The sequence below is a fragment of the Pyrgilauda ruficollis genome, unplaced genomic scaffold (genome assembly GCF_017590135.1).
Source record: "Pyrgilauda ruficollis isolate IOZ18807 unplaced genomic scaffold, ASM1759013v1 scaffold44, whole genome shotgun sequence".
Taxonomy (NCBI): Eukaryota; Metazoa; Chordata; class Aves; order Passeriformes; family Passeridae; genus Pyrgilauda; species Pyrgilauda ruficollis.
Genome location: NW_024525934.1, coordinates 2,550,960 through 2,577,875, shown reverse-complemented (window position 1 = coordinate 2,577,875; position 26,916 = coordinate 2,550,960). Strand labels below are relative to the sequence as shown.

Here is a 26,916-nt window from a genome sequence, read left to right as displayed (position 1 = left end):
AGGGACGTTCCACACCACAGAATGGCATGCCCAGTGTATAAACTGGGGGGGTTACTGGGGGTGGCTGATCTGGGTTTAGGAAGGTGGGTCTGGAATCGCTCAGTGGGTAGTGAGCAATTGCACTGAGCATCATTTGTTTGCTCATCAGGAGGAGATGTCCCAGGCTGCCGCTCCCATGCTGATTTCCTAAATAGGCTCAGAAGAGCTGAGAGGTGATGTGGCTTCACCACCAGGTAATGAAAAAGATCAGATTTAATTCAGTGAGCAAGATCTGTGAACTTGTGACAAATGTTAAGACCAAACATTTAGGCCTCGTGGGCTGTGAGGAACAAGATACTACCTTTGAAAAGCAAATACTCTGATACACAAAAGTGGTTGAAAACTCGAGACAAACCCAGATTTCAACTGGAATAACTGTACTGTGGCTGAGGTTAGCATTTAGTACTCAAAGATAGGAAACACAGCTTTCATGTGTTGCCTCCATTCCTCACTTCTCTTTTGCTTCAGAGATGCTGTAGAAGCCTTTTCCTACCAAATTCCATGACTTCTATTCAATATTGAGCCCATACCTTCAAGTCTCAACAGAGGTTATCTCTCTGTCCTGAGAGATGTTCTTTCTTGAAGCAACACAAACATCTTCCCAATAACCAAGAAGGGAAAGGACCTGTACTAGATAGACACTTAGATCCTGTTTATTGCTTCTTGGAAGACAACAAATGCATTTCTTAGAATTTAAGGTACCATCGAGCCCCACAAAAGTAAGTAGCATTTTCTAAGTTAGCAAAGGAAAAGCAAACCAAATTACTGAATAGCAAAGGATAAGGCTCCTCCACAAAGATGCCCAACAAAATACTTCAGAGCTGTGAAAACACATGGTGGCAAGTCCTTGACTTTTGTATTACTTTTGATAGCACCCTCATTGTATTTTGAAGACTCAGTGTATGTGTGCACCCCTGCAGATTCCACTAAGGCAAAAACAAAGCTCCAGTTCAAGAGCCTGAGGCAGCTGCATAGCCAGTACAGACAAGCATACACAGAGTCAATAGGAAATTCACCTTCCTCAATTCTTTATTTCATCAAAAATTCCAACTGTGCAACACGTCTTAACTCTCATGCATGTACTTCATACATGAGACTGACAGATCTAGATGTGTAGAGAACAGACAACATTTGGCATAACAACAACTGTTCTATGCTGGGGAACACCAGCCCTTGCACTCAGCACTCAGCAACACTTGGAAATCTCTGCAGGGAAAAAAGCAATGACAGAATACCTCAGCGGTACACAAACCCCATGTTGTAAGCACGAAGGCTACAAGTCACTTTCTTACATAGATTTGGCACAGATTCCCTGGGGGATCTTGTAGACAAAGCCAGGTAAAGGAGACTTGACATTCATCTGCATTATTATCTGTCATGACCAACCTAGAGCTGCAAACACAAAGTAGCTTCACCTTCAGAATAAGAACAGGTGAGAGTTTAGCTGGGAACTCACCCACACTTCAGGGAGATGAGCTGCTTTTGAAAGCAGTGCTCATGAATGCTAGTTACTCATATGCTCATTAAACAGGCTAATGGAACTCCAGTCCTGGAACACCTGCATGGTGTTCTCTGGCTGTGCTTTTGTTACTGAGCGCAATGTTGAGCACTTTTGTGTGGATGTCTAGGTGGGAATTGGTACCTCTTTGATCAGGCACAGTGAAACACTGCTATTGTTTGCAGTGCTCTTCACGCCACACTAGGTACTTCTCTCAACCCACGCAATAGCTGAGCAGTTTGTTAAAGCAAGATTGGAATTATACCCAGGAAAAATGGTTGAATCAAAACTACCTTTCTCATATCAGTACCACAGTTTAAGATTACTTTGGCTCCTTCATAAAGATATCACTTTATTTTTAAAATAGATAGCTGCAGCTAAAGCTACCATTCTACTACTATACCTTCTTTGGGCAACAGTACTTAAGTGCAATGAAGAACAGGAACAGTTGACTGCTTAAAAATTCAATATTAAGGAATAAGAAAAGCCAATATAAGTGATCCAGACAGCTTTTAAATAGGTGGGAAGGGAGCGTAGTTTTTAAAGCTTGTACAGATTGAGAAAATGCCACAGAAGCTTTTGGATTAACCCTGACAAATTCAGTGGGGACAGGCAAGAAAAGATCTCCAGGTAGACCTGGAACCAACCTACCTGTCAGGCTGACAGCAATTCACTCAGTGCCCTTTGCTTTGATCAAACGATTAACAGGGTAAAAGCAACTGCACAAAGATGCTCTGTGCTGGCTCTAGCACACAGAGCAACCCCTTCTCCTGGTTCTATTTGTTCTCAGTTTCTTTGACTAAAAGAAGGTAAGAGGATTACAGCTGGTCCATTAGGAGAGCAATTCAAATGCTGCGTATGTTACAGAGAGCCAAAGCTGACACTCTTTCTGGGAAATGCCAAATGTGCTACAATTCTCACCACACAGTCCAAAGAAAGGGAAAAAAAATCTAAGCTTTAAGATCTGAGAAAAAGTACAAAAAGTTTTCTGCAGGGCAAAATTTACATGTTTTAAACTGAGGGGAAATTGAAATAACAAATACCTAAAAAAACAAACCCCACAAAGAAGAAAGATGATGGGTAGAGTATAGCAAAATTGTTATTGTTAGGACCAGCACTTGAGATAACTGACATGACTTACTAGTTCTCTCACAGTACTGTATCCAGTCCTTAGCATCCATCTTCCAGATGCATGAATGCTTGAATTTCTGTAAATAAGAGATTACCAATACTGAACGAAATGAAAACTGGAACAGCACTTTGTTGCACTATTTCAGCTGCCTCTAAACAAACTACATTGTCAAGTTCTACGGTTAAGGCAGTTTGTCTCACAAACCTTTGGGTACAGTGGTCCTGGGCTGGTTTTGGTACACCTCATTCTTTATCTTCTTTTCTGAAACACTTTCAAAGGCAAAACTAAGTTTATTCTTTAGTATAAGAGGCATTCATTACATGTAAAGTTCTGCCTTTTCTTATTATAAAGGAAGAAAACTTATACTCTCTTTGTGAAAAGATCTGTTTCAAGAGACAATTGAGATCTTCTTGAAGAACACTTCAGTAAGAACTTAAGTTTTTAAAGATCAATGCATATATTAACAGCTTTAAGTAACAGAGTGGGAAAACCTCACTCACCTTTGTCAGAAATCAGATACTCTGTGCCTGTGTTTGCTGGTAGATGATGTATTGCTCTCAAAGTACCAGAAAAGACCTGAGCAGGTTTTTTTGATTCTTTCAGGTTAGGCTGTCAACTGCATGATTGCTTTAAACAAAACACAGGCTACTACAACAGGTTTGCTGCCTACCAGATCACGTTGCACATTTGCAGCTGGTACAACACTACATTTTATAAGTTAAGAAATGCAACTGCATCTGAACATGAAAAACATTTTAAAGTCAAGATATGTATATTTACTGTCACACAAGGAATGCCATTAAGTTTCCATTCTACACACTCAGGTGAAAAATTTGTTAAAAAGTCAAGAAACAAAAAAGCATAAAATCTGTAATAGGCAACAATATACAAAGTTTCATATATAAAACTGTGACTTGTATAGTTTGTTATTTTCATCTTTTCACAAGAGAAAATTAAAAGAACCACACATCACTGAACTTCTACACAAGCTTCTTGTGTTTCAATGTCATTTATTGAGGAGTGAATGAGATACTGTCAGACATGCCAAAGAGACTTCACATTCAAGGGCTGGAAGCTGAACAGCTTTCCTCATTGAGTCACTGTACAAGTTGTTTTTGGGAATCGAAAGTGCGATCAATGAGGTCTTCATGCTCGATGTTTGTCTTCAGTTTTTCATCTTTTGATCTACTACCTTGTTGGGCAGAAGGACACTTTCTACCCTACAAAGACTCACACTCCAATTCATACAATTAACACTAGATGTAGAAAGGTTTATCTGTTATAACGTACATCTACTGCTGAAGGTCTTATGTCTAATGAGAAAATTCAACTTGTTTCCCTTTCACCATCGTATGGATGGCTGATACCGTTAGAAAAATACTCTTCAGTGCTATTGTAGGGTTTACAGGAAACTTCTTTCATGTTGTGGGATAGAAACTGATTTAAACACCGTTCTGAAAGAATGCTTCTTCCTGCTGCCACTGCCTGGAGGTTGCAGAAGAATGGCCTACACGCACTACAGTTCTGGTTTTACTCAGAAAAGAAACAAAAGAAACCTAAACAATAGGGTAAACGTTTATTTGGAGTTAGTTTTCTTGCAGATGATAATTAAGGCCCTTCAAGCAGAGTTCAGGAGCTCCTGTATGGCTGCCTGTTGATCTGCATTGAGCTGTGATATGCATTCTGTCCACAGTCCTCCAGATGTCTAGAAAAAAAAGAGAAGTGGTCTTTATGCAGCCTGAAAGTGTCCAAGGCACATCCTGAACTTTGCTAAGTTTACAAAGCTCAACATTCACTCAGCTCATTCCTGTAATATACATGCCAAAGAAATACATGAAATCTTCAGTGATACACAGCGCTACACAGGCTCAACTTGAGATGCTCCAAAAGGCTGAACAGCAGCAGAGTAATTGATTTGGAACTCCTGGGAACTCTCTGTAACAACCACGTGGGTTAACAAATGACACTCCTGTCTGTGTCAACCACAGCCTAAACCATGTGATCGTTTTGCACTGAAGTTAAAAGACCAATGTTCAGGCAAAACTGAATCACGCTTCTTCCACATGAGTGTTTTGGGCACTGGTGCAGCAGTAACACACTCAGAGCTTCAAGGTGAGCACTGGGATTACAGCATGATGTGCTACATGAGGGTGTGCAAAATTCTGCTGCCAACAGAGGGGCATGGTTCTGTAGTGAAAGGAAAGGTCAACTGCTTCCCAGAGAGAACTGCACAGCATCTGTCTGGGTAAATGCAAACCCTTCATCTGTGCTAGCACAGCCCTCAGCTGAGACATTAGCTTTTAAAGTCACCATCAGTGAGGACTGTTCTAATGGCACCAGAAAGATTGAGGAAAAAGTATTTACTCACTTATCAATAGAAACTGGAAGCAATTGGCACCCTGCTTTCTTTAGGATAATGAGAAGGGAAAAAAATTCCAGGTGATTGACTTTAGGTCTTTAGATTGGCTTTTGCAATAATGCATAATTTAAGTAAATAATAAAAAAAAGTTTAATTTATATTTGTTATATTTTACATTCAGTTCTATTATAATGCCTTTTTCTCAAAATTTAAAAAGTTTAAAAAATATAATATTTTTAATTCAAAAAATTAAAAAATAAATGCTCTCAAATGTAAGTTTGTGGGTTTAGTTTTAAATACCATTAGGTATTTTAGACTTTTAATCTATGATGAAATATTGCAGAATTAAATGTAGTCTTTCCAGCATTTTTTATACATATTTAAATTGATACTTTACACTGAAATATTTCTGGCCTGACAATACCTAAACAAAGAAGTTTATACTCAATTCCAATAATGACCATGTTGATCGTGTTAGACACTGGCAGTGAAACAGCTTACTGAGATAATTAAAAAAAAAAAAGTCTCCTGGAATCTGGGAAGCAGGAGCTTGTTAGCAACTCCACAACCTTGAAAATTCCTATCATAGTATAAGACTCTTACAGTTAAGTAAGAGTATAGAAGTCTTACAGCTTTACTAAAGTCAAAATACTGTGTGTGAAGAGAAATAGGACTGATAACACTGTGCTAAAATTGTATTTTTTAAAAAACATGACTTTTAAGATTTTGTTTTTCTCCTCAGTCCAAAGGTAAATCATTCAGCCAATGATGAAGGTCTTATATTAAAGTTTCTATCAATCCTGGCCAGAACCAGACATTGTTGTACACAACTAATCTATACGTGTATGTGCCACTGTATTGTTAAAAAAACCCAAATTTTGATGATTTGAGGTAAAGTGAACAAATGCATTAGGTAAATCCTAATACAAAGGTGCATTTCTAGACTTTCAGTACTAACAGCAAGGATTTCTATCTGTCAGCCAGAATCTAGAGCAGTCACACTACTTTCACTTTGAAACTTGCTCTATTTCCTTCTCTTTATGCCTTCAGAATTTTAACAACTTTTTCTACCAGACAGAATGGATCTCTCAGGCTGACACACTCATACAGGTGACTCGATTCCAATATCAAGTGTTCCTAAAGTTCTTGAATCTGAATTTTGCCAAAGCCGGTCAGGTAGAATAATTGAGCAGGTCAGGTAGCCAATAACTGAAGATCAGCTACATAAAATCCTCCATGCTTTTTTATGAGCAAGATGCTTACCAGGCACCTTTCTCTCATTAGTACTACACCCACCCAACAACATCTGGCCCTGGAGCAGATCTGCACTATCATTTACAGCACTGTAGAGAAGCACTCTAGTGTTTTTAGTGTTCTAATTTTAAGTACCTGGACATCCCCACCATCACTGACTCATTATGGCATAAAGGAAGTGAACCTTACAGCAGTTCCCCAAAGGCAGGGAAAACATAGAACAGCCATCTATATTTGCACAAGATTGAAAAGAGCAGTAGTATAATAACTTGTGCTTTGCAGTCGTTCTCTAACAAAGAAGTCAAGCTGCTGCTGTACTAGAAAGTCACCACAGGATGCTGGTGACCCTTACAAGAACCACATCTTGGATCAAATCCTGCAGTACAGTTCACTGATAAAAGGACACAAAGATTTCTCTGCAGATTCTAATTTCTGACTCAGAAAAAAACCCCACAAAAACTAATACTGGCTCACATATTAATCATCTCGCTGCATGAAAGTTAGTTATAGTTATTTTATTCAAGTGCAGATGTCACCAAGTTTTATCATTAATCATTCAAGGAACCTCAAAGGATCTCCAAGATCACTGGTTGAACCATTATTCTCTAAGGAGATAAGGCTCTCAAAATTGGTTTAACAGTTTAGTTCCTTCTGCAAGCAGATTCTAAATGTTCCCTTTATACTTCAGCAAGCATTTATTTACCTGCACTTGGCGAACAACATTAGCCAGCCGCTTGGTACATGGATCTTCATGTTTGATAGCTTCGTGGATTTCACCATCCGCAATTATACCAAGTATTCTGGGAAGGTTGGAATTGTTGGGACCGAGGACAATTGGGTTATTGCTGTTACAAAAGATATATTGCAAAGGAATTAATGTTTATCTAAAAATAATGTAAACACTCGACACATAAGTGAAGTGATTTTGAATGATCTTATTCTAAAGCTGCTTATTTAGGTTTCACACAGCTGAATAAGTACGCACAGCTTTGTTGCCTGCTGACAGCATGTTCCCCCTTCTTTTAATATTTAACCAACTGATTCTTTACTCAGCTTAAACTTTATCAGGAAGAAGTTCTGAACTTTACAGAATGGCTGAGTTCCATGCAGATGGAACTGTAAATAGTGTGACAGAAATACCCTGCCTGAAAGGACTTAATTCTTCTCTCTGTGCCTCCCAGGACATTGTGTTACTGGAGTCAGGAGCGCTGGTAACTTCAGCTCTCTGCCAGCACTCTCCATGACACAGCAAGCAGGCAGTTCTGCTCCCTCTTTCCCAGCCAAATGCTGGAGTGGAGGAGTATTAGCAACCAGGAATTTGTGTGGAACACATGATCTACTTCCAGCCCTGCCCCCTACCGTTGCTGGAATGCAGAGGCTGTGAACGTAGCACTGGCAGAGCTCCAGAGAAGCAGGTAGCCAGGCTGAGCCACCTGCACAGAGGCAGGTACACAAGTGTGCTGGTACTGCAATTCTCAATGTTCCTGTTCACATGCATACCTGGCAGCATTATTATGGTGTCTGTCATCTGTATCTCACTGTTCTATAATCAGTCTAGGGACCTCAGTTGCCATTTTGAGACCCTGCCTTAATAAAGCACCCAGAGATACAAGGTATTCACAAAATAGAAAAGACTGTAAGAAATCTAAGTTACTTCCCTTATATTTTTCTCCTAAGATGTAATACAGTTCCAGCCACAATGTGCTTACTACAAAACACCTCAGAGGCTACATTTTTTCACTCATTTATGAAGTGCATCACACTAGAATAGCTGTTTACTTTTTTTCTTCCATTTTACCTACAGGAGGGAGCACAAACCCAAAGAATAAACTGTGGGATAAGACGCTTTCAATGATAGCTGAAATAATTATTAAGGGAGATAGCACTGTACTATGAATTTTTCCATATTATTTCTCTTACTTTATATTCCACTTTGTTGGAAAGTAAAAGGGTGCAAAACTACTTAAAAGAAGGCTGCAAGAGCATGTGTGCTGCTTTTAAGAGGAAAAACCTGATCAGTTACTGGTCATGATATGTAAGCAGAGTATCAAAAATTTTTCCCGAAATTTTCTGTAAAAGTTTTCTGCAGATCCTTTGTCATTATGGATATATAAAGCAGCCAGGATTTTTTTCCCAGCCATACAGATGCTATTTAGGACAAGAACAGTAACTGTTTAAAAAAGCAGAAATAACATCAGGAAAGGCTCAGTTCTGACATTTCTAATTATCTTCTCTAAACTATATGTAGATTAACCTCATAGTTTCTCAGTTTTGGAAAAAGAGGGCAAGGAAAGAGCATGCAAACAGGCTTACTTTCTGCATTAGTGTGAAGACACTGCCTTACCTCTCAAGTAAGTCACACAGATAATTGAAAGTATGAACAGCTTCTTCTTTGTCTTCATGAAGTGGAAGCCATGATAACCAGTGTGGAAGGACTTCTTCAACATTTATACAGTCAGGTTTGAACTTCATTATCTTTCCTATTGCTGAAATGCAGTTTTCTGTTGCATTGACATTCTCTTTGGCTTTGGCATCTGGTGACTGAATGACTCTCACCAGCAATGGAAGCGCCTCTAATTGTTAGAAACACAAGAATGAAGTTTAACTGCACAATCAAGCTATACTTTATTATTATCACAAATTCTACTTGAGATGATTGTATGTATTAAAACCAGGATTTTTTTGTGTTCCAAGCACTAAAATATAATAATTCCAATGTTCCACTGCTTCTAAATTCTTCTCTGCTCAATAATTACCATATGAAAACCAAACAGATAGATAAAGCTCTGCAAAGAAACAGAAGAAAACAGCTACTGCAAAACTTTGAATTTGCTTTAGAAGTTCAGAAGAAAATAATCTTCCCATGTCTCTCAACAGGAGTTATGCAATCTAAAACACACAGGACACTGTAGATAGATGGCAAGCATTATCTCTTTCATTGAATATGGTCTATAAACACAGGAGGAGGAAAAGCATTGCTACAGTGACATTCTCTGTGAATGTCACTCCTTCATTCACTGTGAACTTACAGTGCACATCCTCAGTGTATGCCTGCTGTGTATCCTGTTGCTGGTGGGCATATCTGAATATAAAAATATGTGTGGATGTACACATAGACACCTCCCACCACTAAAAGGTGCCCTAGGAAAAGGTCATAGGAGTAATCTCACCTGGTGAATCAACTTGGCATAGTTTAGATCATAAAAATCAAGGAAAGGAAAAGTCTTTCAATAGAGGAAATATGCCAGTTTTCTTCCTAGGTTAATAGCAATTATATTTTTTTAAACAGTCATGTGGGTAACAACACCCTTCTAAATGAACATTAATGTCACATTTTTAGCTACTAGTGTCCATGCAGACTTCCAAACACACTACATGCAAGCAGGAACAATTGTCCAAGTGTCCTTCTGCTAAAAATAAAATGCTAAAGCTGTGAAATTCTCTATCAGCACAGTAAGCAGGTAATGGAATTGTACAGAAAGCACACTTCAAAATAACTCTAATTACTGAGGAAGAGTAAGACCTCAAACTTCTGAATTTTGATGAGTAAGTAGAAGCTTTGCAGTTAAAGAATATACAATCCACTTTCTATATTAAGTCTGCTGCATTAGATTTTTGAAGAATTAAGCAGCTATGGAAAAGCTGTTAAACATTACAGAACTACAGAAACATCAGACCTGCTAGCTTATGTGTACTGAATGCAGGATAATCATGCTTCTTTTGACAATGGAAGACCCATCTTCTGTAATGTTATGCTTTTCTCCAAGGACTGACTGCTCTGACATCTGGCACCACCCAGTTTTGAGGCCACTGATGTAATTTAGGAAGAAATCCATGCAGTTGATTGATACAATTTTCACAGAGAACAGCTAATTATATTCTTCCACCAACATAACAGAAGCAACCTTGCCAGTTTGATCAATTGTAACCTTGTATCCCCATTGAGAAAGTGACTTGTTTTGCTGTAGTTTTTCCTTCCATCATAGTTGATTGCCCTTTATGAAATCTAGTTTTTGACACATTTGTTTCATCAGGTAACTCACATGCCATTTACAAGTTCTGGTTATATTCCTGGAATTTTTAAACTGACTGCCAGAAATGCTTATATCAATACCTCTGCTTTTTCCGAAAAGTATTTACATACTCTTCAAACTTGCAAAAGAACAATACGCCAGTGCTATATATCAACCAGTAAAGAAAATAAGTTAAAAATAAAAACAGACATGATGTTTTTCAGAGATACAGCAAAACCTATGGGGTAGAAAATGTCTCATGACATGGATTTGTTTCTAATCACAGCATATCTTCATTTGTTAAAATAAATCACAAAGTTCTTTCATGTATGCACTAAAGGATTTAGAATACTTTTGAGGTATCTGCTAAGAAACTGTATGCTGTAAAGCTGAAAGTTTATTTTCTCTAAAATTCCACTTAAGGAGAAGTCAGGTGTCTGGGCATAATCAAGGATTATTTGTCCAAGTACAAAGAGAAGGATCAAAGATTTTACAAAGTTTAAGTGGGGTAAGATAAAGTGTAATTAATGAAAAATAAAATTAGACTTTAACAGATGCTAAAAAGCTCAAAAAATTTCAAAATCAGAACTGTCTAGACAATTCTAAATTTTCATGCTCTTAATGATTCATTGCAAGGCTTCCCACACTACTTTTCCTTTTCTTTTCAAAAAGACACCTTATCCTGATTGTTATAATGTAACAGTTACATTAAAAATGAAAATTACAACTCTGATTTATGTAGGCAAGACTTGTGTCAATCCCTACCAGATGATTGTTATTTTCTTACATCATCTAATTCAGCTTTCATTTAATATTCATATTAATGAATATGAATATTAAATATGTGAATGAATATGTGAATATGAATATGTGAAACACATATTTTAAATACATACTTAGATGACTATATATTTTCTTAAAAAAAAAGAAAAAACCCTTTGATAGGGGGTGCTACTTAGTGTGCAAAATTAACTTTGGTGACTGGCAAGAAGAGTGCAAGCAGACAATAATTTCTTTAGATTTAAGATGAATTTGAAGTTTCAAAGAAATGTGAAACATTCAGAAGGAAAGCAGACAAAGTGTTTCTGATAAGTACTCTCACACCCGTTTCACTTCTTACTTTACAGAAATCAGGCTCCTTTTTATATAATCAGAAAGCAAAGAGCCACATAAGTCATATTCTAGGCTATTCCTTAATATATGTCTCTTGTGTAGTTTTTCCAGACATCCAAAGGCTTTTGCATTAATATGTAACCACATCAACATTAGCAGAAATCATCTATGAGACAGCTGTGTATCAAAAATGTTTTTTGTGAAATTAACATTTGCATGCCAGATCATATTTTAAAAAAGAATATGTAAATCAAGTTTGCTAAGCAGTCAGTGCTGCAACAGAAATGCTACTAAGCAGAACAATAAAAGCCTGAGGAACTCGGGTACTTTATCATTCAATCCATCACCAGGATACGACCCATTGCACTGCCAAGGGGAACAGACCTCACCATCAAGAGGTGAGCCATTCCTATTCCTTCCCGCCAGCCGCGGCGCTCAGGGCGCCCGGCGGCCGGGGTCCGTACCTGGGCAGACGGGCCGGTAGCTGTCCCCGCCGAACTGCGCTATCACTCCCACTCCGTAGGCAGCCGCCTGCCGCACCTCGGGGCTGCTGTCACACACCGCCTCCAGCATGGGCCGCAGGAAGTACTCGGCGTACTTGAAGGAGGCGGGGCTGCAGTGCTCCACCACGTCGTCAAAAATGCACAGCCCCCACTGCCGGTCCGGCCACGGCCGGTGCGGACACTGCGGCACAAACACCCGACAGCTGAGACACCTCGAGTTATCGTACAGCCAATGATTACACCAACAACAGTCACAGCACAGCGGTCTAACACTTCTGTTAACATCTTCGTGGGCTAAATTCAATCCTAAAACCATGCAATTTGCAGGAGTGATCGCTCCAGCAATACCAAGAACAAAACAATACCCAGGTGTCCATCTTTGCACCTCTGTTTCACACTCCATTACATGTATCAGTCTCAATTTTTCCCCACGAGTCTGCAACACTTTTTTGTCCCTCCTCCTGAAATCCATTTTTGAGATACTGGACAGTCTCTCAAGGAAATTAAATTTCTCAAAACAGTTGTGTGTGTCAGCAATCCTGGATCTTGCAACACAGATTTTAACAGCACGCAGCGACCCTGCTCAGAAAGCACAGGGTAACAACTTCATCCTTGAGCTAGAATAAACCTTCTATTTTGTAAAACAGTAATTGCTACATTCTATCTACCAATTTCTCTACAATTTCAGCATGGAAGGCATATTTAATGCATCAGAAAAAAATAACTAAATTCAAATTAAAGAAAAACAAGGTACTTACAATTAGGTTGACAATTAGTGGAAGCAACCTTTCAAACCATGGCAGTACCTTCTCCTTGTAACTACTGAATATTGAGTGCAAAATATCTGATACTTTAGTCAAAATATAAACATCACTGTCATCCTGAAAGAAAAAGGATACAATTCACATGAAGACTAACAATCTTTAATGGAGTGGAACTCACTTAAAGTGTTAAGGTGTCTAAACTAATGGAAAAAAGTGGGTTTATGACTTTTTTTGTAGTCCCAAAACCAATTTTTTTTTTCAAGTTCACTAATTTTCAATTATTTGTCTAACTGCAGAATGATAGAATAAAAAAATGGTTTGGGTTGGAAGGCACCTTAAAAATCATCTAGTTCCAAACCCCCTGCCATGGGCAGGGACACATCCCACCAGGCAGGGACACATCCCACTAGACCAGGTTGCTGAGAGCTCCATCCAGCCTGGCCCTGATCATTCCCAGGAATGTGGAATCCACATCCTTCTCCAGGCAACATGTTCCAGTGTCTTGAGGGACATCACTTGTTACTGTCATGTGGATATTGAGACACTGAATGCAACTTTTTAAACATGGCCATCCAGTCAATTCCTTATCTGCTGAATTCATCAAATATGGATCTCCTCCAATTAGTGACAAGGATGTTTTGTGGGACCCTCTTAAAGGCCTTACAGAAGTCAAGACAGATTACATCAGTTGTTCCTTAACCCATCACACAGTCACTCCATCACAGAACCCACTAAATTAATCAGGCATGATTTGCATTTTGGAAGCTGTATCAGCTGTCTCTAATCACCTCCCTGTCTTCCACAGCTGCCAGGGAAATGTGTTCAAAGCTCAGACTGGGCACAGAGTGAGACTGACTGGCAGTTCCAGGAGCGCTCCTTTTCACCCTTCTTAAAAATGTAAGTTGATTGCTTGAACTCAGTGGCCTAGGACTTGCAGGCTTGTTTCAGGGACAGAAAAATCAAATCAAGACAAAACTGTCTTGTGCAAATTTGCTGCTTCAATGGGTTCCCTTTACAAAAGGCAAAAGGCCTTTTTCCTCTTCTGTACCTTACCTTAAATACCCTAAGAAGCTTTTATGGAAAAATAAATGGATAACTGCCTTTGTGATAAAGACTGTAGCAAAAATATAACAAATATTATTCTATTCCTCTTGTTGTTTCAATTAATTGCTCACCTTGCCCAGTTAATACATCAAACTGGTTAAATAAAGAGCCTTACCTCAAAGCTATCAATTCAAGTAGAGGTGAGGATTATTCCCTGGACATACTTATGCTGGGAAAACTCTTAACTTTCTTCTACAGCAACTTCTGTTGCACTCAGTATGGTCCCTTTAACCAGTTTATACTTTAACAGGCAGGGAAAACAGTACAGCTAGTTTCTGGTCCCTAGTGACTTTCACCTTTCTCACCTGCTGGTGACAAACTAGTAACTATTTCTTGTGCAACAGGCAGCTTCCCACAACTGGATATTCAAACCCTTCCTAGTGAGCCAATTTCTGCATCATCAAGGCACAGCTCAAGCAGGAACCCTGGAACATGCACACAATGACATTAAGAGGCAGAGAACTGTTCCAGCACACGACAAGGTCCACCTAGCCTGGTACTGCCTGTTGATCAACAGCTGATAACAGATGCTTGGGGAAGAGAGTGTAACTCTGGCTTGGTGTATGCCTTCTGCTCTCCACCAAATCAGCAATTTACTTATTGCTGAAGTGAGAGCTGGATCTGAAACTACTGTTTGAACTTTCATGACTTCTGTGCTTCTTATATTTCTGCTGCCTTGAGGTAAAGGCTACATAAACATACTCTGAGACCAAAGGTGTACATGCAAATGTTACTCATTTGTTAATTCTGTCCATATGGCAAGTGATGTCCTCATCCCACACCTCCTTTCACAGGGTAATGCAGCCAAGTCTTTCTCCAGACTTTACAGAACAATCAGAAAACATTACAACATTTTTAAAAATGCCTTGCAACTCTGTTGCAGAGTGGGGACTCAGCTTTTCTGAAACTGCTGCCTGCTTGCATTTTCTCTCAGTACAGAGTGACACACAGGAAATAAAAGGGTCTTGGAGGCAACAAAAATATATCCTCTTGAATGCTGGCCTAATTCTAAAAAGCCTAAAAAGAGGGTCAAGAACCGCACTGTTATTTAAGACAGTATTTACATATGGGTATGATTTCTGGAGTCTGCATACAGGTTAAACTCATGTGATCAAGCTTCATACCTGCATTGTGCAGCAAAAAAATTCCTTAGTTCTTAAATTTACTGAGCCTCCTTTGTCTGATGTTATAAGCAGCAGTCATTCATTATTACTCTCTCTCCATACTAATAATGATTTAATAAAATTATTGTATCTCTTCTACAATCACATCCACTTTAAACTGTTAACTCACTTTGGTACCCTAGTGTGTAAGTAGTTAAGTAGTCACTTTGGTATTCTCTCATAAGCAATCACATGATGGCAGCTGTTTATCCTGCTGTCTTTCTGTTTTTGGGCTATTCTTTTCGAGAGAGGCTACTGACATGACACACCAGATGTCTTGGGATCAGAGGTATAGAGGCTCAAGGTTAAGAGCCACCCAGCTTGCAAGGCTCAAAGAAAAAGCAAGTCAGCAAGGCCAGACCTAAGGGACGACCTCATTGCAGCCTACAACATCCCCACTGAGGGAAGAGGAGGGGCAGGCACTGATTTCTTCTCTCTGGTGACCAGTGACAGGATCAAAAGGAATGGCCTTAAGTTGTGTCAGGAAAGGTTTTGGCTGGGTATTAGAAAAAGGTTCTTCCCCATGAGGGTGGTTGGGCACTGGAACAGGCTCCCTGAGGAAGTGGCCACAACATCAGCCTGACAAAGCTCTGGAAGTATTTGAACAATGTCTGAGGCTCATGGTGTGACTCTTGGGATGCCCTGTGATGAGGCAGGAGGTGGAGTCAATGACCCTTGTGACTCCCTTCCAACTCAGCTTTTCTGTAATTAAGTACTCTGCTGTCAAATCTGTATCAGTGTTAATATCATCCAAGAATTGTTTGAGCAGATGTAGAAAATAAAAAGCTATATCCTGAACTTCTTACTTACGCATATCAGACAAGGAAACCTTTCATATTTTCTAATTAATAAATGAAGTGTGACCCATTTCTTACTGTTTTGAAAGACTATGGTAGCAAGATTCTTCTATGAAGAAATAATTCTGAGGATGCATTATGCCCCCAATGAGTCAAAAGCATATTTCTACAATATTTCCATCCTGCTGCTTGTAGAGCAGAAAAACTCTTCAAACTAACTTACTTCATCTTGTAATGACTCTTCAACTTGCTCATCATAGTCTTCATCTTGTCTTTTCACTAAATTAAAAGAAAAAAATTAAACCACTGCCTTTCTATAAGTGCGTAAGAAGCCTGTGAAAGGGAAAAATTATGCAGAAACAAATTTAGAAAACAGGAAACAGTAGCTGAAGATGAAACAGGAATTTTCCATTTTTAAGAAGCTTCAGAAGACTTTCACAGAAAAGGAGGAAGTACAGGATAGTCCAGTTTATGAATGTGCAAAAATGCACATGAAATAGAAACAAACACACCAGCTTGTCCACAAAGACAAGACAAGAAGTGCTTAGAAACAACAAACTACTACTGCTTTGAGAAAACTGCAGACTTCAGATGAAAAAAAAACATGGAAATGATAACACCACAGATGTGCACTGTCTTCCAAGTAAATCTGACATTAACTTTTGATTAAACTACTGTATTGCTGAAAATTATGCCATCTTTATCCTCCAAGACCTCACAAATACAACTAATGGATTCTCTTGGTTCACAGTCCAACTACTTTACCTAAATATACAAAACAATGCAATTGAAACAGTTTTTTTCTTTGTGTTCAGAAATAATAAGAAATTCTGCTTTAAAGAACAGCCACATCCCATGTTAACAGGATTTGTGTTAACTTACCCTGTCTTAATTCTTGATTTTTAAAGTGCTCTTCTAGTTTTTCTTTCAGTATTCCTCCAAGTTCTTCAAAGTGTTCGTTGTTAAGGCATCCATCTCCCATTACCTCAATGCACTTGTGAAAAAAAAAACAAGCAGTTTTTCATCTTTAAAATTTAACATGAGCAGTCTTAATGAAATCTAAGCACACAAAGAATATTAATACATACTCTGGATCACTAGCAGGAATAATATTAGAACAGTCATAATGTAATTAATGCTCAAATTATACAAGTAAGGCACAGTACCATTGTACATTTCATACCCGTAATTTCAGTTGCTCATGGTTAAAATGATAAAATTTGGTAACTGTTTTAGGTTACTACTTTGGTGTTCTTGCAAAACAAAATACAACTTTTTCCAACAGCTGTAACAACATTTATAGTCACAACAAATTTCCTGTAGAGGAAGCCTTGCATTTGTTCGAGCCATTTAAAGGAACACCAAACGTGTCCCTTCTTATTTCAAAAAGCTACAAACAGTAACACCATGAAATTTGTAAGAACGTTACCTTTGCAAAAGAATGCATTATTTCTGAGAGGACATCAGACTCTGGCTCTGTCCCAATGGCTTTGATGAGAGCATCACACATGAAGTGCCACATCTGCGTCAGGTACTCCGGCCCACGAACCCGGGCACATTCAAGAAGGAGGGGCATCGACTCTGCGGCTGCCACTCGGACACGTGCCATTATTAAGGAAATACAGCCAGCAACACCAACCAAGTGCTTAGAATTTAAGACCCCACCACCATAAAGAAGTTCCTGGTTTCTTACCCGAAACTCATTTCATTACAATCCATGCATTTGATTTCTCAATTATATATAGATAAAATCATAGGAAAATGACACTGCCTGCTCTTTAGAAATGGTTTCAAGCCTGTTTCAGGATATGACAGAAAAGCTGTTAAGTTCTCTTGTGCTTTTTTACACAAACATCGCTTTTTCTACTGATTGCTTATTTAAAAAGAAACTAGGGGGAAAAGTAGGAATACATTGCCTAAAATAGGGTGTGTAAACCAGCATTCTCTGAAACCATTTCTGCTATGAAGTCACAGACTATTTTAACACTAACACTTGCAATTCATTTAGGAAAACAGCAAGCACAATTTTGATTCTAAGTTTCTGTTTTCACAGTAGAATTTGTTAATAGGATATCATCATGGAAATAGAACTTCAACAATGGAACCATCAGCTTTACAACTTGCTCTGTGTATTCCACAAATCCTTCTTTTAGCTCTTTTGCATAGCAAACCTGAAAAATAGAGCACAGATATGCCTCTTTTAAGGGATAATACTTACATTTTTCAACTATGTGAAGGTGAGAGGGAGATTGTTAAAAGTGTAAGGGGTTTTTTTTAGCTTATTGTAGAAAACATGGAATAATCCATTTCCCTTCCCCCTCAACTGTGGTAATTTGAGACACCCTGACAGCAGCATGAGTTCTCACTCTTAGGGCATGCATGTATTTTTCAAACTAAATTCCAAAACAGCAACATTTGCAAAAAGGAACTACTTTTTAACATATCCAATTTTTTTTAAGTTTTGTTAACAAAGGAAAATCATCTGTTAATTTAAAAAATCTTACACTCCTAAGTAAATAAACTGTTTTTAATCAAGTAAACCACACACAACTAAGTGCCTGTAATCCCAACTAAGCAGTATCACCCCAAATACTCTTTCATGTGAGACAAAAAAGAATATTTTGGTTACAAATTTTGGCTTCAGACTTGATTGACCAGAAACACATAGATGACCAAAACCAATTTATTACTCACCAGCATTTGGCATGCGGTTGCTTTTTCTTCAAGGCCTGCAGTTTTAATTCCAAAACTCTGCTGATCACCTATGCTTACAAATTCCCAACCATCATCATCGCTCATGTTCTCCATATCTTGTGCTGTTATACAGAGGGGAGGAAAAATAATCAAAAAGTGCTACAAAATAATTTATATCAGAGTTCTTTTCAAGCAAAACATCATCTTAAACCTACTGTCTAAAAGAGCTACTTCAGGTTTAATGGATGCAGTCTTCATTAAAGGTCCCATGACAACAGGAAGATACTGCTGAAATTCCTTTCCAAGAATTTTACACATTCTGGCCCATGCAGAGATCATGTAAGAAATCTAGAAGAGAGAAGGCAGAATTTTCAAGTCCCACATTTTATTTTAATGCATATTTAAAAGGAAAGTGTGAAGGAAATACATTACACAATAGGACTTTGCAAAAGAATTTGTCAGCAGTCCCTAAAGCTTATTTCAAAGAGAAGTAACCCAATATGCAATCCACATAAAAATGCATCTTCAAAAGACATTCCAAGTCTAACAACACCTTGGCAGCACCTCTGACTGAAGTTGCTATACATGTAAAAATGCGATAGTGTAAGATTCATGATTGCATTGCAAGTGCCTGTTCTAAAAAATACTTTTTTTTCCTGAAATATTTCCCAAATTTGAACAGTACTACCAAGCCATGTTCCTAAAAATGGTAAAATAGAGCAAAAAGTAAAAAAGGGTGCAGTACTATGTTTTCAGAGGAGTATTTGTTTTCAAATATACAAGTTAAAATAGCCCTCTGCTCATTAGAGCAGCTGCTTAACAAGTCTTGTTGATCTATTTATAAGAAGGCAACAGCAAGCTCAAATTTCTTCTGCAAATATAGGTCCTGGAAGTCTCATTTCCTAACCATGCATCTGTGAAAGATTCTAGGGCCATCTCAATGTCAAGTTTTGTAAGACAGGCTGGACAACTAGCCTGAAAGGCCAGGGAGGGGGCAGAAACATCATGTACACAAGGAATGTTTTTAATACCAATGAGCTATAGAGACACAATTTTAACACACCTGTGGATCATCATCTTCTAGATCACTGAAGTCTGTTTGTGTCTTCAATAACAGCTGCATTACATCTGATGCATCCTGCATAAACTAGACACAGGAAACAACTACATTTTTAAAGGCAAATTAAGATGCTACTTCTCAGAGACTTAAATGCTCACTTAAATTAAACTTTTTCAGGCACCCACATACAAAACTAAGTTCCCTTTGAAATGCATACATTTTGCCCCTGACACTGCCTAAATGTGATGCTGTGTCATTTTAATTAAAGAAAAAAAAAATCACCAAAAAAAACACCTCAAAGGAAGAAAAAATTTTTGCTTTCAACATTTTTCAGTGTGACAAGAATTACTTAAGCTACAGTAAGATTCTATTGCAAATTTGTGAACCTAACCAGCAACACAGTCACCTCAGAAATGGAAACAAAGACAAGCATAAAAATCAGCAACAATATAGCTGTATGTTTAACAAGTGAGTATATTAATTCAGTGCCAATACCACAAAAAATAAAGGCATTATAAAGTGTATTTAGACCATTCTATAAAATCTAAGCTCACCTTTTCTTTGCCAACAGCAAGACCAATTAGACTGATGCATTCAATAGTCTTTCCTCGTAAAAGTCTTAATTCCTTCTGAACAGCATTTTCAACAATGTGTTTTAAGGAGGGCATAAATAAATCATAGTAGGGAACAAACTTCTCCTCCACCGTATCTGCAACTGATGCAATTGAAGTCACAACTTGCTCCAGAACTAGCTTAGTGCCTTTCTGTATCAACTTGGAAAGAAGAAGAATAAAGTGTTATATATTAAAAGCACACATTTTACTTAAAAGCCTGCCAAATGTAAAAATCTGCTTTTGCACATATGCTAATTCTCATCAGTTTAGACCAACACCAGCAGATATGTGTACTGGCTCATTTCTGAGGTCTTAGTTCAGCTATACTTATTCTGCTAATGTGACAAGGCTAACCCTCCATCAAATAATTTGCTTAATGTATTATACCTCTTGTAATTTTATCACCATAATGGAATGAAGATGCTTCACTAGATTATCCAAATACGGAATAAGCAGTGACTTGGGACAATCTTCAGTGAAGTTTATGAGTGCTGCAGCTGCATGGGCTTGAACACGCTGGCTGCCTTGATCCTCCATGGTTTGAAGAAGAGCTCCTATCACCTGAAAAAGAAACACTACTTTTCAGACAACAAGTTTCTGAAGGGGACGTAATTTTACCACCTGTTTTCCCTACTACTTTACTACTTGCCTTCTCATGAAATTTCTTTTGAAACCCAGGTGCAAAGTCAGTTGCCATTTGTCCAACAGCGTTACAAGCGGCGTATCTTACTCTGGGATGCTGAAAAAGTATTCCCGTTGAACAGTTAACAAGCAGTCACAAGAGCAGAAATGAAAACATTTTGATATAATTACTAGAACAATACTCACAGGATCCTGAAGGAATAGCAAAACGAAATTAACTATTTCATTTAAAATTCCCTCCATCTGTTGGTGGCAACCTTCTCCGATGGCAGAGAGTGCCATCAAGCCAGCGTGCCTGTACTTCCAGTCAGCTACAGAAGAGTGAAAATGAAGTATTACTCATTTTGGAAACTACCAAGGACCACAAAGATTAATCACCTTTTCTTTGCAGAGGCTGGCGGACACAGGAGGAGGCAGAGTGAAGAACAAGAGATGGAAGGAAAGTTAATACATCTACTTGATTTGTTAAATGCATTTCCATTTCCCTCATACATACTTCTAGAGATGCACAAAAAATTGAGTGTCTAATCCAGGCCAAATCCAGACCTAGAAAAAATAATTTTTAACTGCTGATACAAGTACATACATAGTACTAATACCTGGAAACAGCATTTTAATTAAATGAGCTGACCAGGCAAACATCAAGACAGTATTTTTAGTATTTTTATTTCCCTCTCCCCCATCTTTTTTTCTGTTTTAGTATCATTGGAAGAGCCCATATCTTCCTCAGGAAAAAGGTCTAATGACCCAAACAGTATCTGAATTTAAAACAAATAAATGACTGGTATTAAACTTTCCAGCAGTCTTCTCAAGGCTGTAGGAACAGCAACATTCAACTTACGATGTAAACTTTCCCCACCTCCAAGTCATATTAGCCTATTCTCAGAATAGTGAGTATTGTTGAAATGTATCTTTCATGCCCCTCTCTCTTTATTTTGAGTAACATGTGAGAAACTCCAATTTCTTTTATTTCTTTTTTATAAAAATCTTTCTCTGTGCTAGAAATCATTGGGATTATAGAAGAGGAAGCCACAGGAATAAACAGGTTTACCAAATGACCTGTGGGAAAGGCATGTTACAGAACTTATCTCCCAAAATAGCTCAGTATTTCATTATTGTTAATAACATTTTACATTCCTGGAATGAAGAACATCACAGTTCAGAGCAGTAGAATCCTGACACTCAAGCTTCTGTCTGACCAGGATGCGATGAAGTATCATCTTGACAGAAGGTACAACAGAAAGGCAGCAGTTTATTTTGTGCTATTTCAGTTCATTAGATGTTCCTAGTTAAGCCTACACATCATCACCCCCACTGCATTACTGTTAGCATGTATTCCAAACTTGAAATTAATGAATCTACAAAATGAAACACCATCTTCTTTGGACCATCTGGCCACTCAATCGAAACTCCAAAGCCTTAAATTATTATTTCTTACAAATAATTATAAGAAAGAGGGGATAATAGAAGGGAAAGTTTGACTTCTGAGAGTACTGTCAATGTTTTAACCTAAGTGTCTTCATCTTTCCTCCCAAGTCCCTACCAGGGAGAGCTACAGCAACATCTTCTTCATTTCCCTCTTCCAGAGAGTATTAATGGTTATGGACAGCTCTGACCCACAAGAAAACAAGCATCAGGCATGCATTTCATGACCTCCCTTTCACAGGAGTCAGGTCTTTCAGTGATGATTAGACTCTACACTTCTCTGAATGTACTACAAAATCAGCTAGTTGCTGGCCTAGAAGCTACCAACACTGAGGTTAGCTCATTTCATTAATAAAACTTTCTTTCAAAAAAAAAACCAAAACAAAAACCTTTTATTCCAAACAGACTTTGTAAGTGTTCACACACAGCAGGTGCTACCTTGAGTAGCCCTCTGTTCCACACCCAAAATGCTAACAGCCTTTTCTGGACTGGGTTTTAAACAAAGAAGGCAGAAATAGTACCCAGAACTTCTGTGTTATCTTCTACTCCAAAGGCTCAAACCACAGGTCAAGTGAAAGAACTTGAAAGCAATGCACAGTATTTTTTGTATCATTGGCTGAGCAGGCATTACAGGTATTTTAAGAGCAAATGAAGCATACAAAACAACTGATAAGAATATGTAGAAACACCTCAGGAAACAAGTACTAAAATCAGCACACCAAATAGACAGACAGCCTATACCAATGACCTCAGTCCATCAAATTCCAAGGGGACAAAAAAAAAATCAAGTTTTCCTCTATGAACTGTAACGTATTAAAACTTCACTTAAATGCAGCACTTCTGAAGAAGTAAAACCACTGAGCTACAGAAAAACAGGTGGCACTTGAGACAAACAAGGTACTGTGAGGGTCTGTTTAGGGATTTAGAGAGAATATTCTGCAATAGAAAAAACCCAAGTCTTCCCTTGTTTTTATATAATTCCCAGTGTTTTAAAAAAAATTGTTTTTATGACATCTCTGCTCAGCTGTTCATGTACCAGAAAAAGTGTTGTAATACACTCTATGTAAGTTTAATAAATGAGTCTAAGTATAAAATTTCAAGTTCACAGCATTTACAGTTTTTGCTGCTGACATCAAAAGTGGAAATGTATAATGACACATCAAGTACCTAAACACAAAGACTTAAGAGGTATTGAAGTTCCTGGAAAGCACAGAATTGTTAAAAAATAATAAAAGAAAATGCAGCTACTTACGATTCTGAAGCATTTGCATAATATGTTCTTTAATCATAGGCAAAACAAGTTTCCCTCCAAGGCCACATGCCATCCTGTCCAGTGCACTCTCACCAGCCACTGCATTGCTAAATATCGATTACACAAATATCAGTGGTTTGATATCTACAATAAAACAAGCAGTCCAGCAGAGAGCTCTTCCCTGCAGTTCTAGTCTTCAAACGTTTGTCATCTGAAGACATGAGCCTCTTTAAGTAAATAAACCATACCCAAATTTAAAAACACACACACACCAGTCACAAAATGGTTATTTACTATTCACTGAGACATTTGTTATCTGCAGGCCACTGATTAAGTCTGCTACCAAAGAAACTTGAGTCTTACTAGCACTAGGTCCAAAGGTACAGACTGAATTTCACAGCAGTTACATACACCCAGAAAGGTGAAACTAAATTTACAATGAATAATGTCGGCCATTCCTTTTTGTCACGAGAACATAAACCAATTCAGACTTGCTATGATTCAGGTGAACCAGCAGAATTCAAACTTTGGCACACCAGAGATCTTTCTTGGATGGCTGTACTCAGTAGCACGGTCTCTTGTCAATGACTCGGGCAGAAAACACCCAGTCCAGGTGAGGAATTTGTGACTCTTGGCCAGTTACAGAAGTTAGAATAGCCCAACATTATCTGTGCAAAGTGATTTGCTCCACCCAATGGAATTATTCCCTACAAAAAAGCAAGAAAGTTTCCAGGACACAGATAACTACTGTTACAGTCTGGGTATGGCTGGCAGTGTGGTAACTCAAGGTTATTACGTCCATCCTAGACATCCACGATGATGAAAACGTTGAGTAATGGTGCACAAAGGGATCAATCTCCCCTTTCTTTAAAGTTTCAGTCAGTTGGGTCAGAAACAGTCCTCGTATTACTATGCTTGCATCCCCACGTCTCGTTACGAACGATAAATAATCTAGAAACTCACAAGCTGTGAATAAAGGTGATTGTGAAACGATATTGACAGCATTGTATTTGTTCCTCAGATTGGTCATGTTCAAATAGACACATCACCAGCAGGACAATAGAGCATGGGCACACAGGGTTAAACTGGAGCAAACTCATTAAAGTTAACAGCAGCTTGCATCTGAAATTCCATTCCTTGAGCTTTCTTCCCACCATTAATTCACACATTCAGCCTCAAGAAACAAAGATAGTTTATCTAGAAAAATGACCACACATCTTCCTCTAATGTTCACAAGACTTTTGCCAAGAAAAGAGGAAGTCGGATTAATCTTTTCCTCCTTTAGAATTTCACTCCTTTATAAAGCTGAAGCAACAAAAAAATGGAAATGCTAAAGTATTCCCTGCTGCTTTTGTGTGGGCTGACTCATATCCCCATTCATCAGATCTGAACACACCCTAACTAGGGCGAAGCCCAGTGATCATTAGCCTGTTCCTGGGTCTGCACAAAAATTTCAGTCTTCTTATGAAGCTACAAAACTCGAGCACCAGGAGACGTTAGCATACACATCAGCCACTGAGCTCTCCACACAGCAGCACCAGGAGTGACCCTGCTAAAAGAGAAACTGTCCTCACACACACGATCACCAGAGACCAGCTCATGTGCAATAGTTTGTGTCTAAGCCTGAAGCTCTCCTATTACTTTGAGGGCCAAAGGAGCTCCTTCAGGCTAAGGCTGTTGAGCATAACTTGTTTTCTGATCTGTGCTCACTCTACTTGTGACTTCTAACAAAGAAAAGGAAAATTTTCATTACAAAATCCATAGGCAGCTAAGCTGTATTTAAAAGAACGAAGTTACTCTGCTGACAATAAAGAGAAAATGACATGCCTCAAGTGCATGATTCAGCATACTTACTAAGCTGCCTAGAGCAAGCCATCTGAATAAATTTCCACACCCTGAAAGGCTTGATAAGGATATGAACTTAAATATTCTATTCCCCCTTGAAATTTTATTGACTGAAAAGATTCAAATACTTAACAAACCTGAATGTAGTGGTGGTGTCTGACACCTGTATAGCAAAATTTCAGCACTCAGGAAACAGGTTAAAAGGGTATGGTCTACCATGTGTGGGAGAGAAGAAAGGACAGCTCACTTTCAATTTCATAATCAAAGAGAAGTAAAAAGATAATTTCAAGTAAGGCAAAGATTAAATGGATTATTCCATAAATTCCTATGCGTCAGTTCTACAGGTGTCTTTACAAGCCTGCTATCTATTAGAAGCTGTTTTACAGCTCAGGGTAAAAGAACATCTCTTTATTGTCTATTTTCCTACGAAGATCTCTAAGTGTTCTGAGATAAATTGTCTCAAAACACTAATTACATCTGAGTCTGGATGAGCCAAGTATGTCAAAGAAGTGTCTAGACTGGTAAATGAACATCCATGTCTTTACAGAAGTGTGGAGATAGTTACCTCCTACACCTATTTCTGCTTTCTTCCACTTCACTCTAACAGCAGCTGAACAAGAATAAATGTAACAGGATGCTGTATGCAAACCACTGTTTTAGTAAAAAGTTGGAGCAAGCTACAAAGCATGTAGGAATAAGCAAATCCAAATGACTGGACATCTTTAGACCTTTCTTGCCTAACACACAACAAGATAAGCTATTGCCAGCCATACCAAGGGATGTAAAATAATAGCAAAATTGTAGTATTTTTAGACTAGGTGAAATCCAACAAGGAATTCTGCCATGTATAATGACATCCTTCCAAAGTCATCTTTTTTTGAAAACAACACATTTTCAAGGGCATAGATACAGAAAAATACAAAGACATTGGTTGTGGATAATTAAACAGGTCAATATGTTTCAACATGGCTTCCAGCTAACTTCAGGATTAGCCTTCAATTTAGAGGATTAGGAGGCACTGACTTCTGAACTGAGTAATATAAATGACAGAAAAAACAAAAGCTAAAGGCTTTGAAAAGCTACAACAGTACAAAACAGCAAACATGGGGACATGCAACTTGTCTAATTACAGCAAATATGAAAACTGAAATAATTTACTTCCTTGCTGAACACTGCCTAAGTAACCTACATATAAACTGCTCATGACTGAAGGAACAAAATTACAATAGTTTTTTGAATAAAGAAAAAGTAATGACTACAGGCATTTGCATTCTGCACTTTAAATGTGCCTTTAGCCACAGCCTTGATAAAACATTGAAACAACTGGTTTCATAATTACCTGTCAAAATCATCATCTGCAAGCTCATCTGCATTTGCCCAATCTTCATCTTCTTCCAAGTCAACCATCATTGCTAACATCTGAGGAACTGAAAAAAAACAGCTTTAAACTCAGTCTGATCTCTTAAAATAGATTCTCAAATGAAAAGTATGAACTTCAAGTTTTCTCATTTCAAAAATTTTTGAAGAAAACCAGCTTTTCTTCCAGTAGCAGATGGTCAGGTCTGTCAAACTGCATTAGCCAATAATCCAGAACTGATTGCCACAGAAGTACTTCCAGAACATTCAAATTGAGAGTAAAAATCTT

General features: G+C 38.2%; 1 protein-coding gene across 1 annotated transcript in view; it reads right to left on the bottom strand.

Moving 5' to 3' along the window:
• Nucleotides 1-1,039: 1,039 nt before the first annotated feature.
• IPO5 (importin 5) overlaps nt 1,040-26,916 on the bottom strand; it is a 45,449-nt gene continuing 19,572 nt past the window's right edge. The window contains exons 9-26 of the mRNA XM_041478268.1: nt 26,611-26,698; nt 23,427-23,533; nt 20,936-21,060; nt 20,757-20,846; nt 20,495-20,668; nt 20,048-20,266; nt 19,497-19,580; nt 18,649-18,781; nt 18,434-18,555; nt 17,814-17,910; nt 17,169-17,341; nt 16,622-16,733; nt 15,963-16,018; nt 12,670-12,792; nt 11,873-12,092; nt 8,627-8,855; nt 6,986-7,127; nt 1,040-4,374 (exon numbers count right to left, since the gene is read on the bottom strand). Of these exons, the coding sequence (XP_041334202.1) occupies nt 4,288-4,374; nt 6,986-7,127; nt 8,627-8,855; nt 11,873-12,092; nt 12,670-12,792; nt 15,963-16,018; nt 16,622-16,733; nt 17,169-17,341; nt 17,814-17,910; nt 18,434-18,555; nt 18,649-18,781; nt 19,497-19,580; nt 20,048-20,266; nt 20,495-20,668; nt 20,757-20,846; nt 20,936-21,060; nt 23,427-23,533; nt 26,611-26,698 (2,381 nt within the window). The 3' untranslated portion in view covers nt 1,040-4,287. The remainder of the gene's footprint in view (nt 4,375-6,985; nt 7,128-8,626; nt 8,856-11,872; nt 12,093-12,669; nt 12,793-15,962; nt 16,019-16,621; nt 16,734-17,168; nt 17,342-17,813; nt 17,911-18,433; nt 18,556-18,648; nt 18,782-19,496; nt 19,581-20,047; nt 20,267-20,494; nt 20,669-20,756; nt 20,847-20,935; nt 21,061-23,426; nt 23,534-26,610; nt 26,699-26,916) is intronic.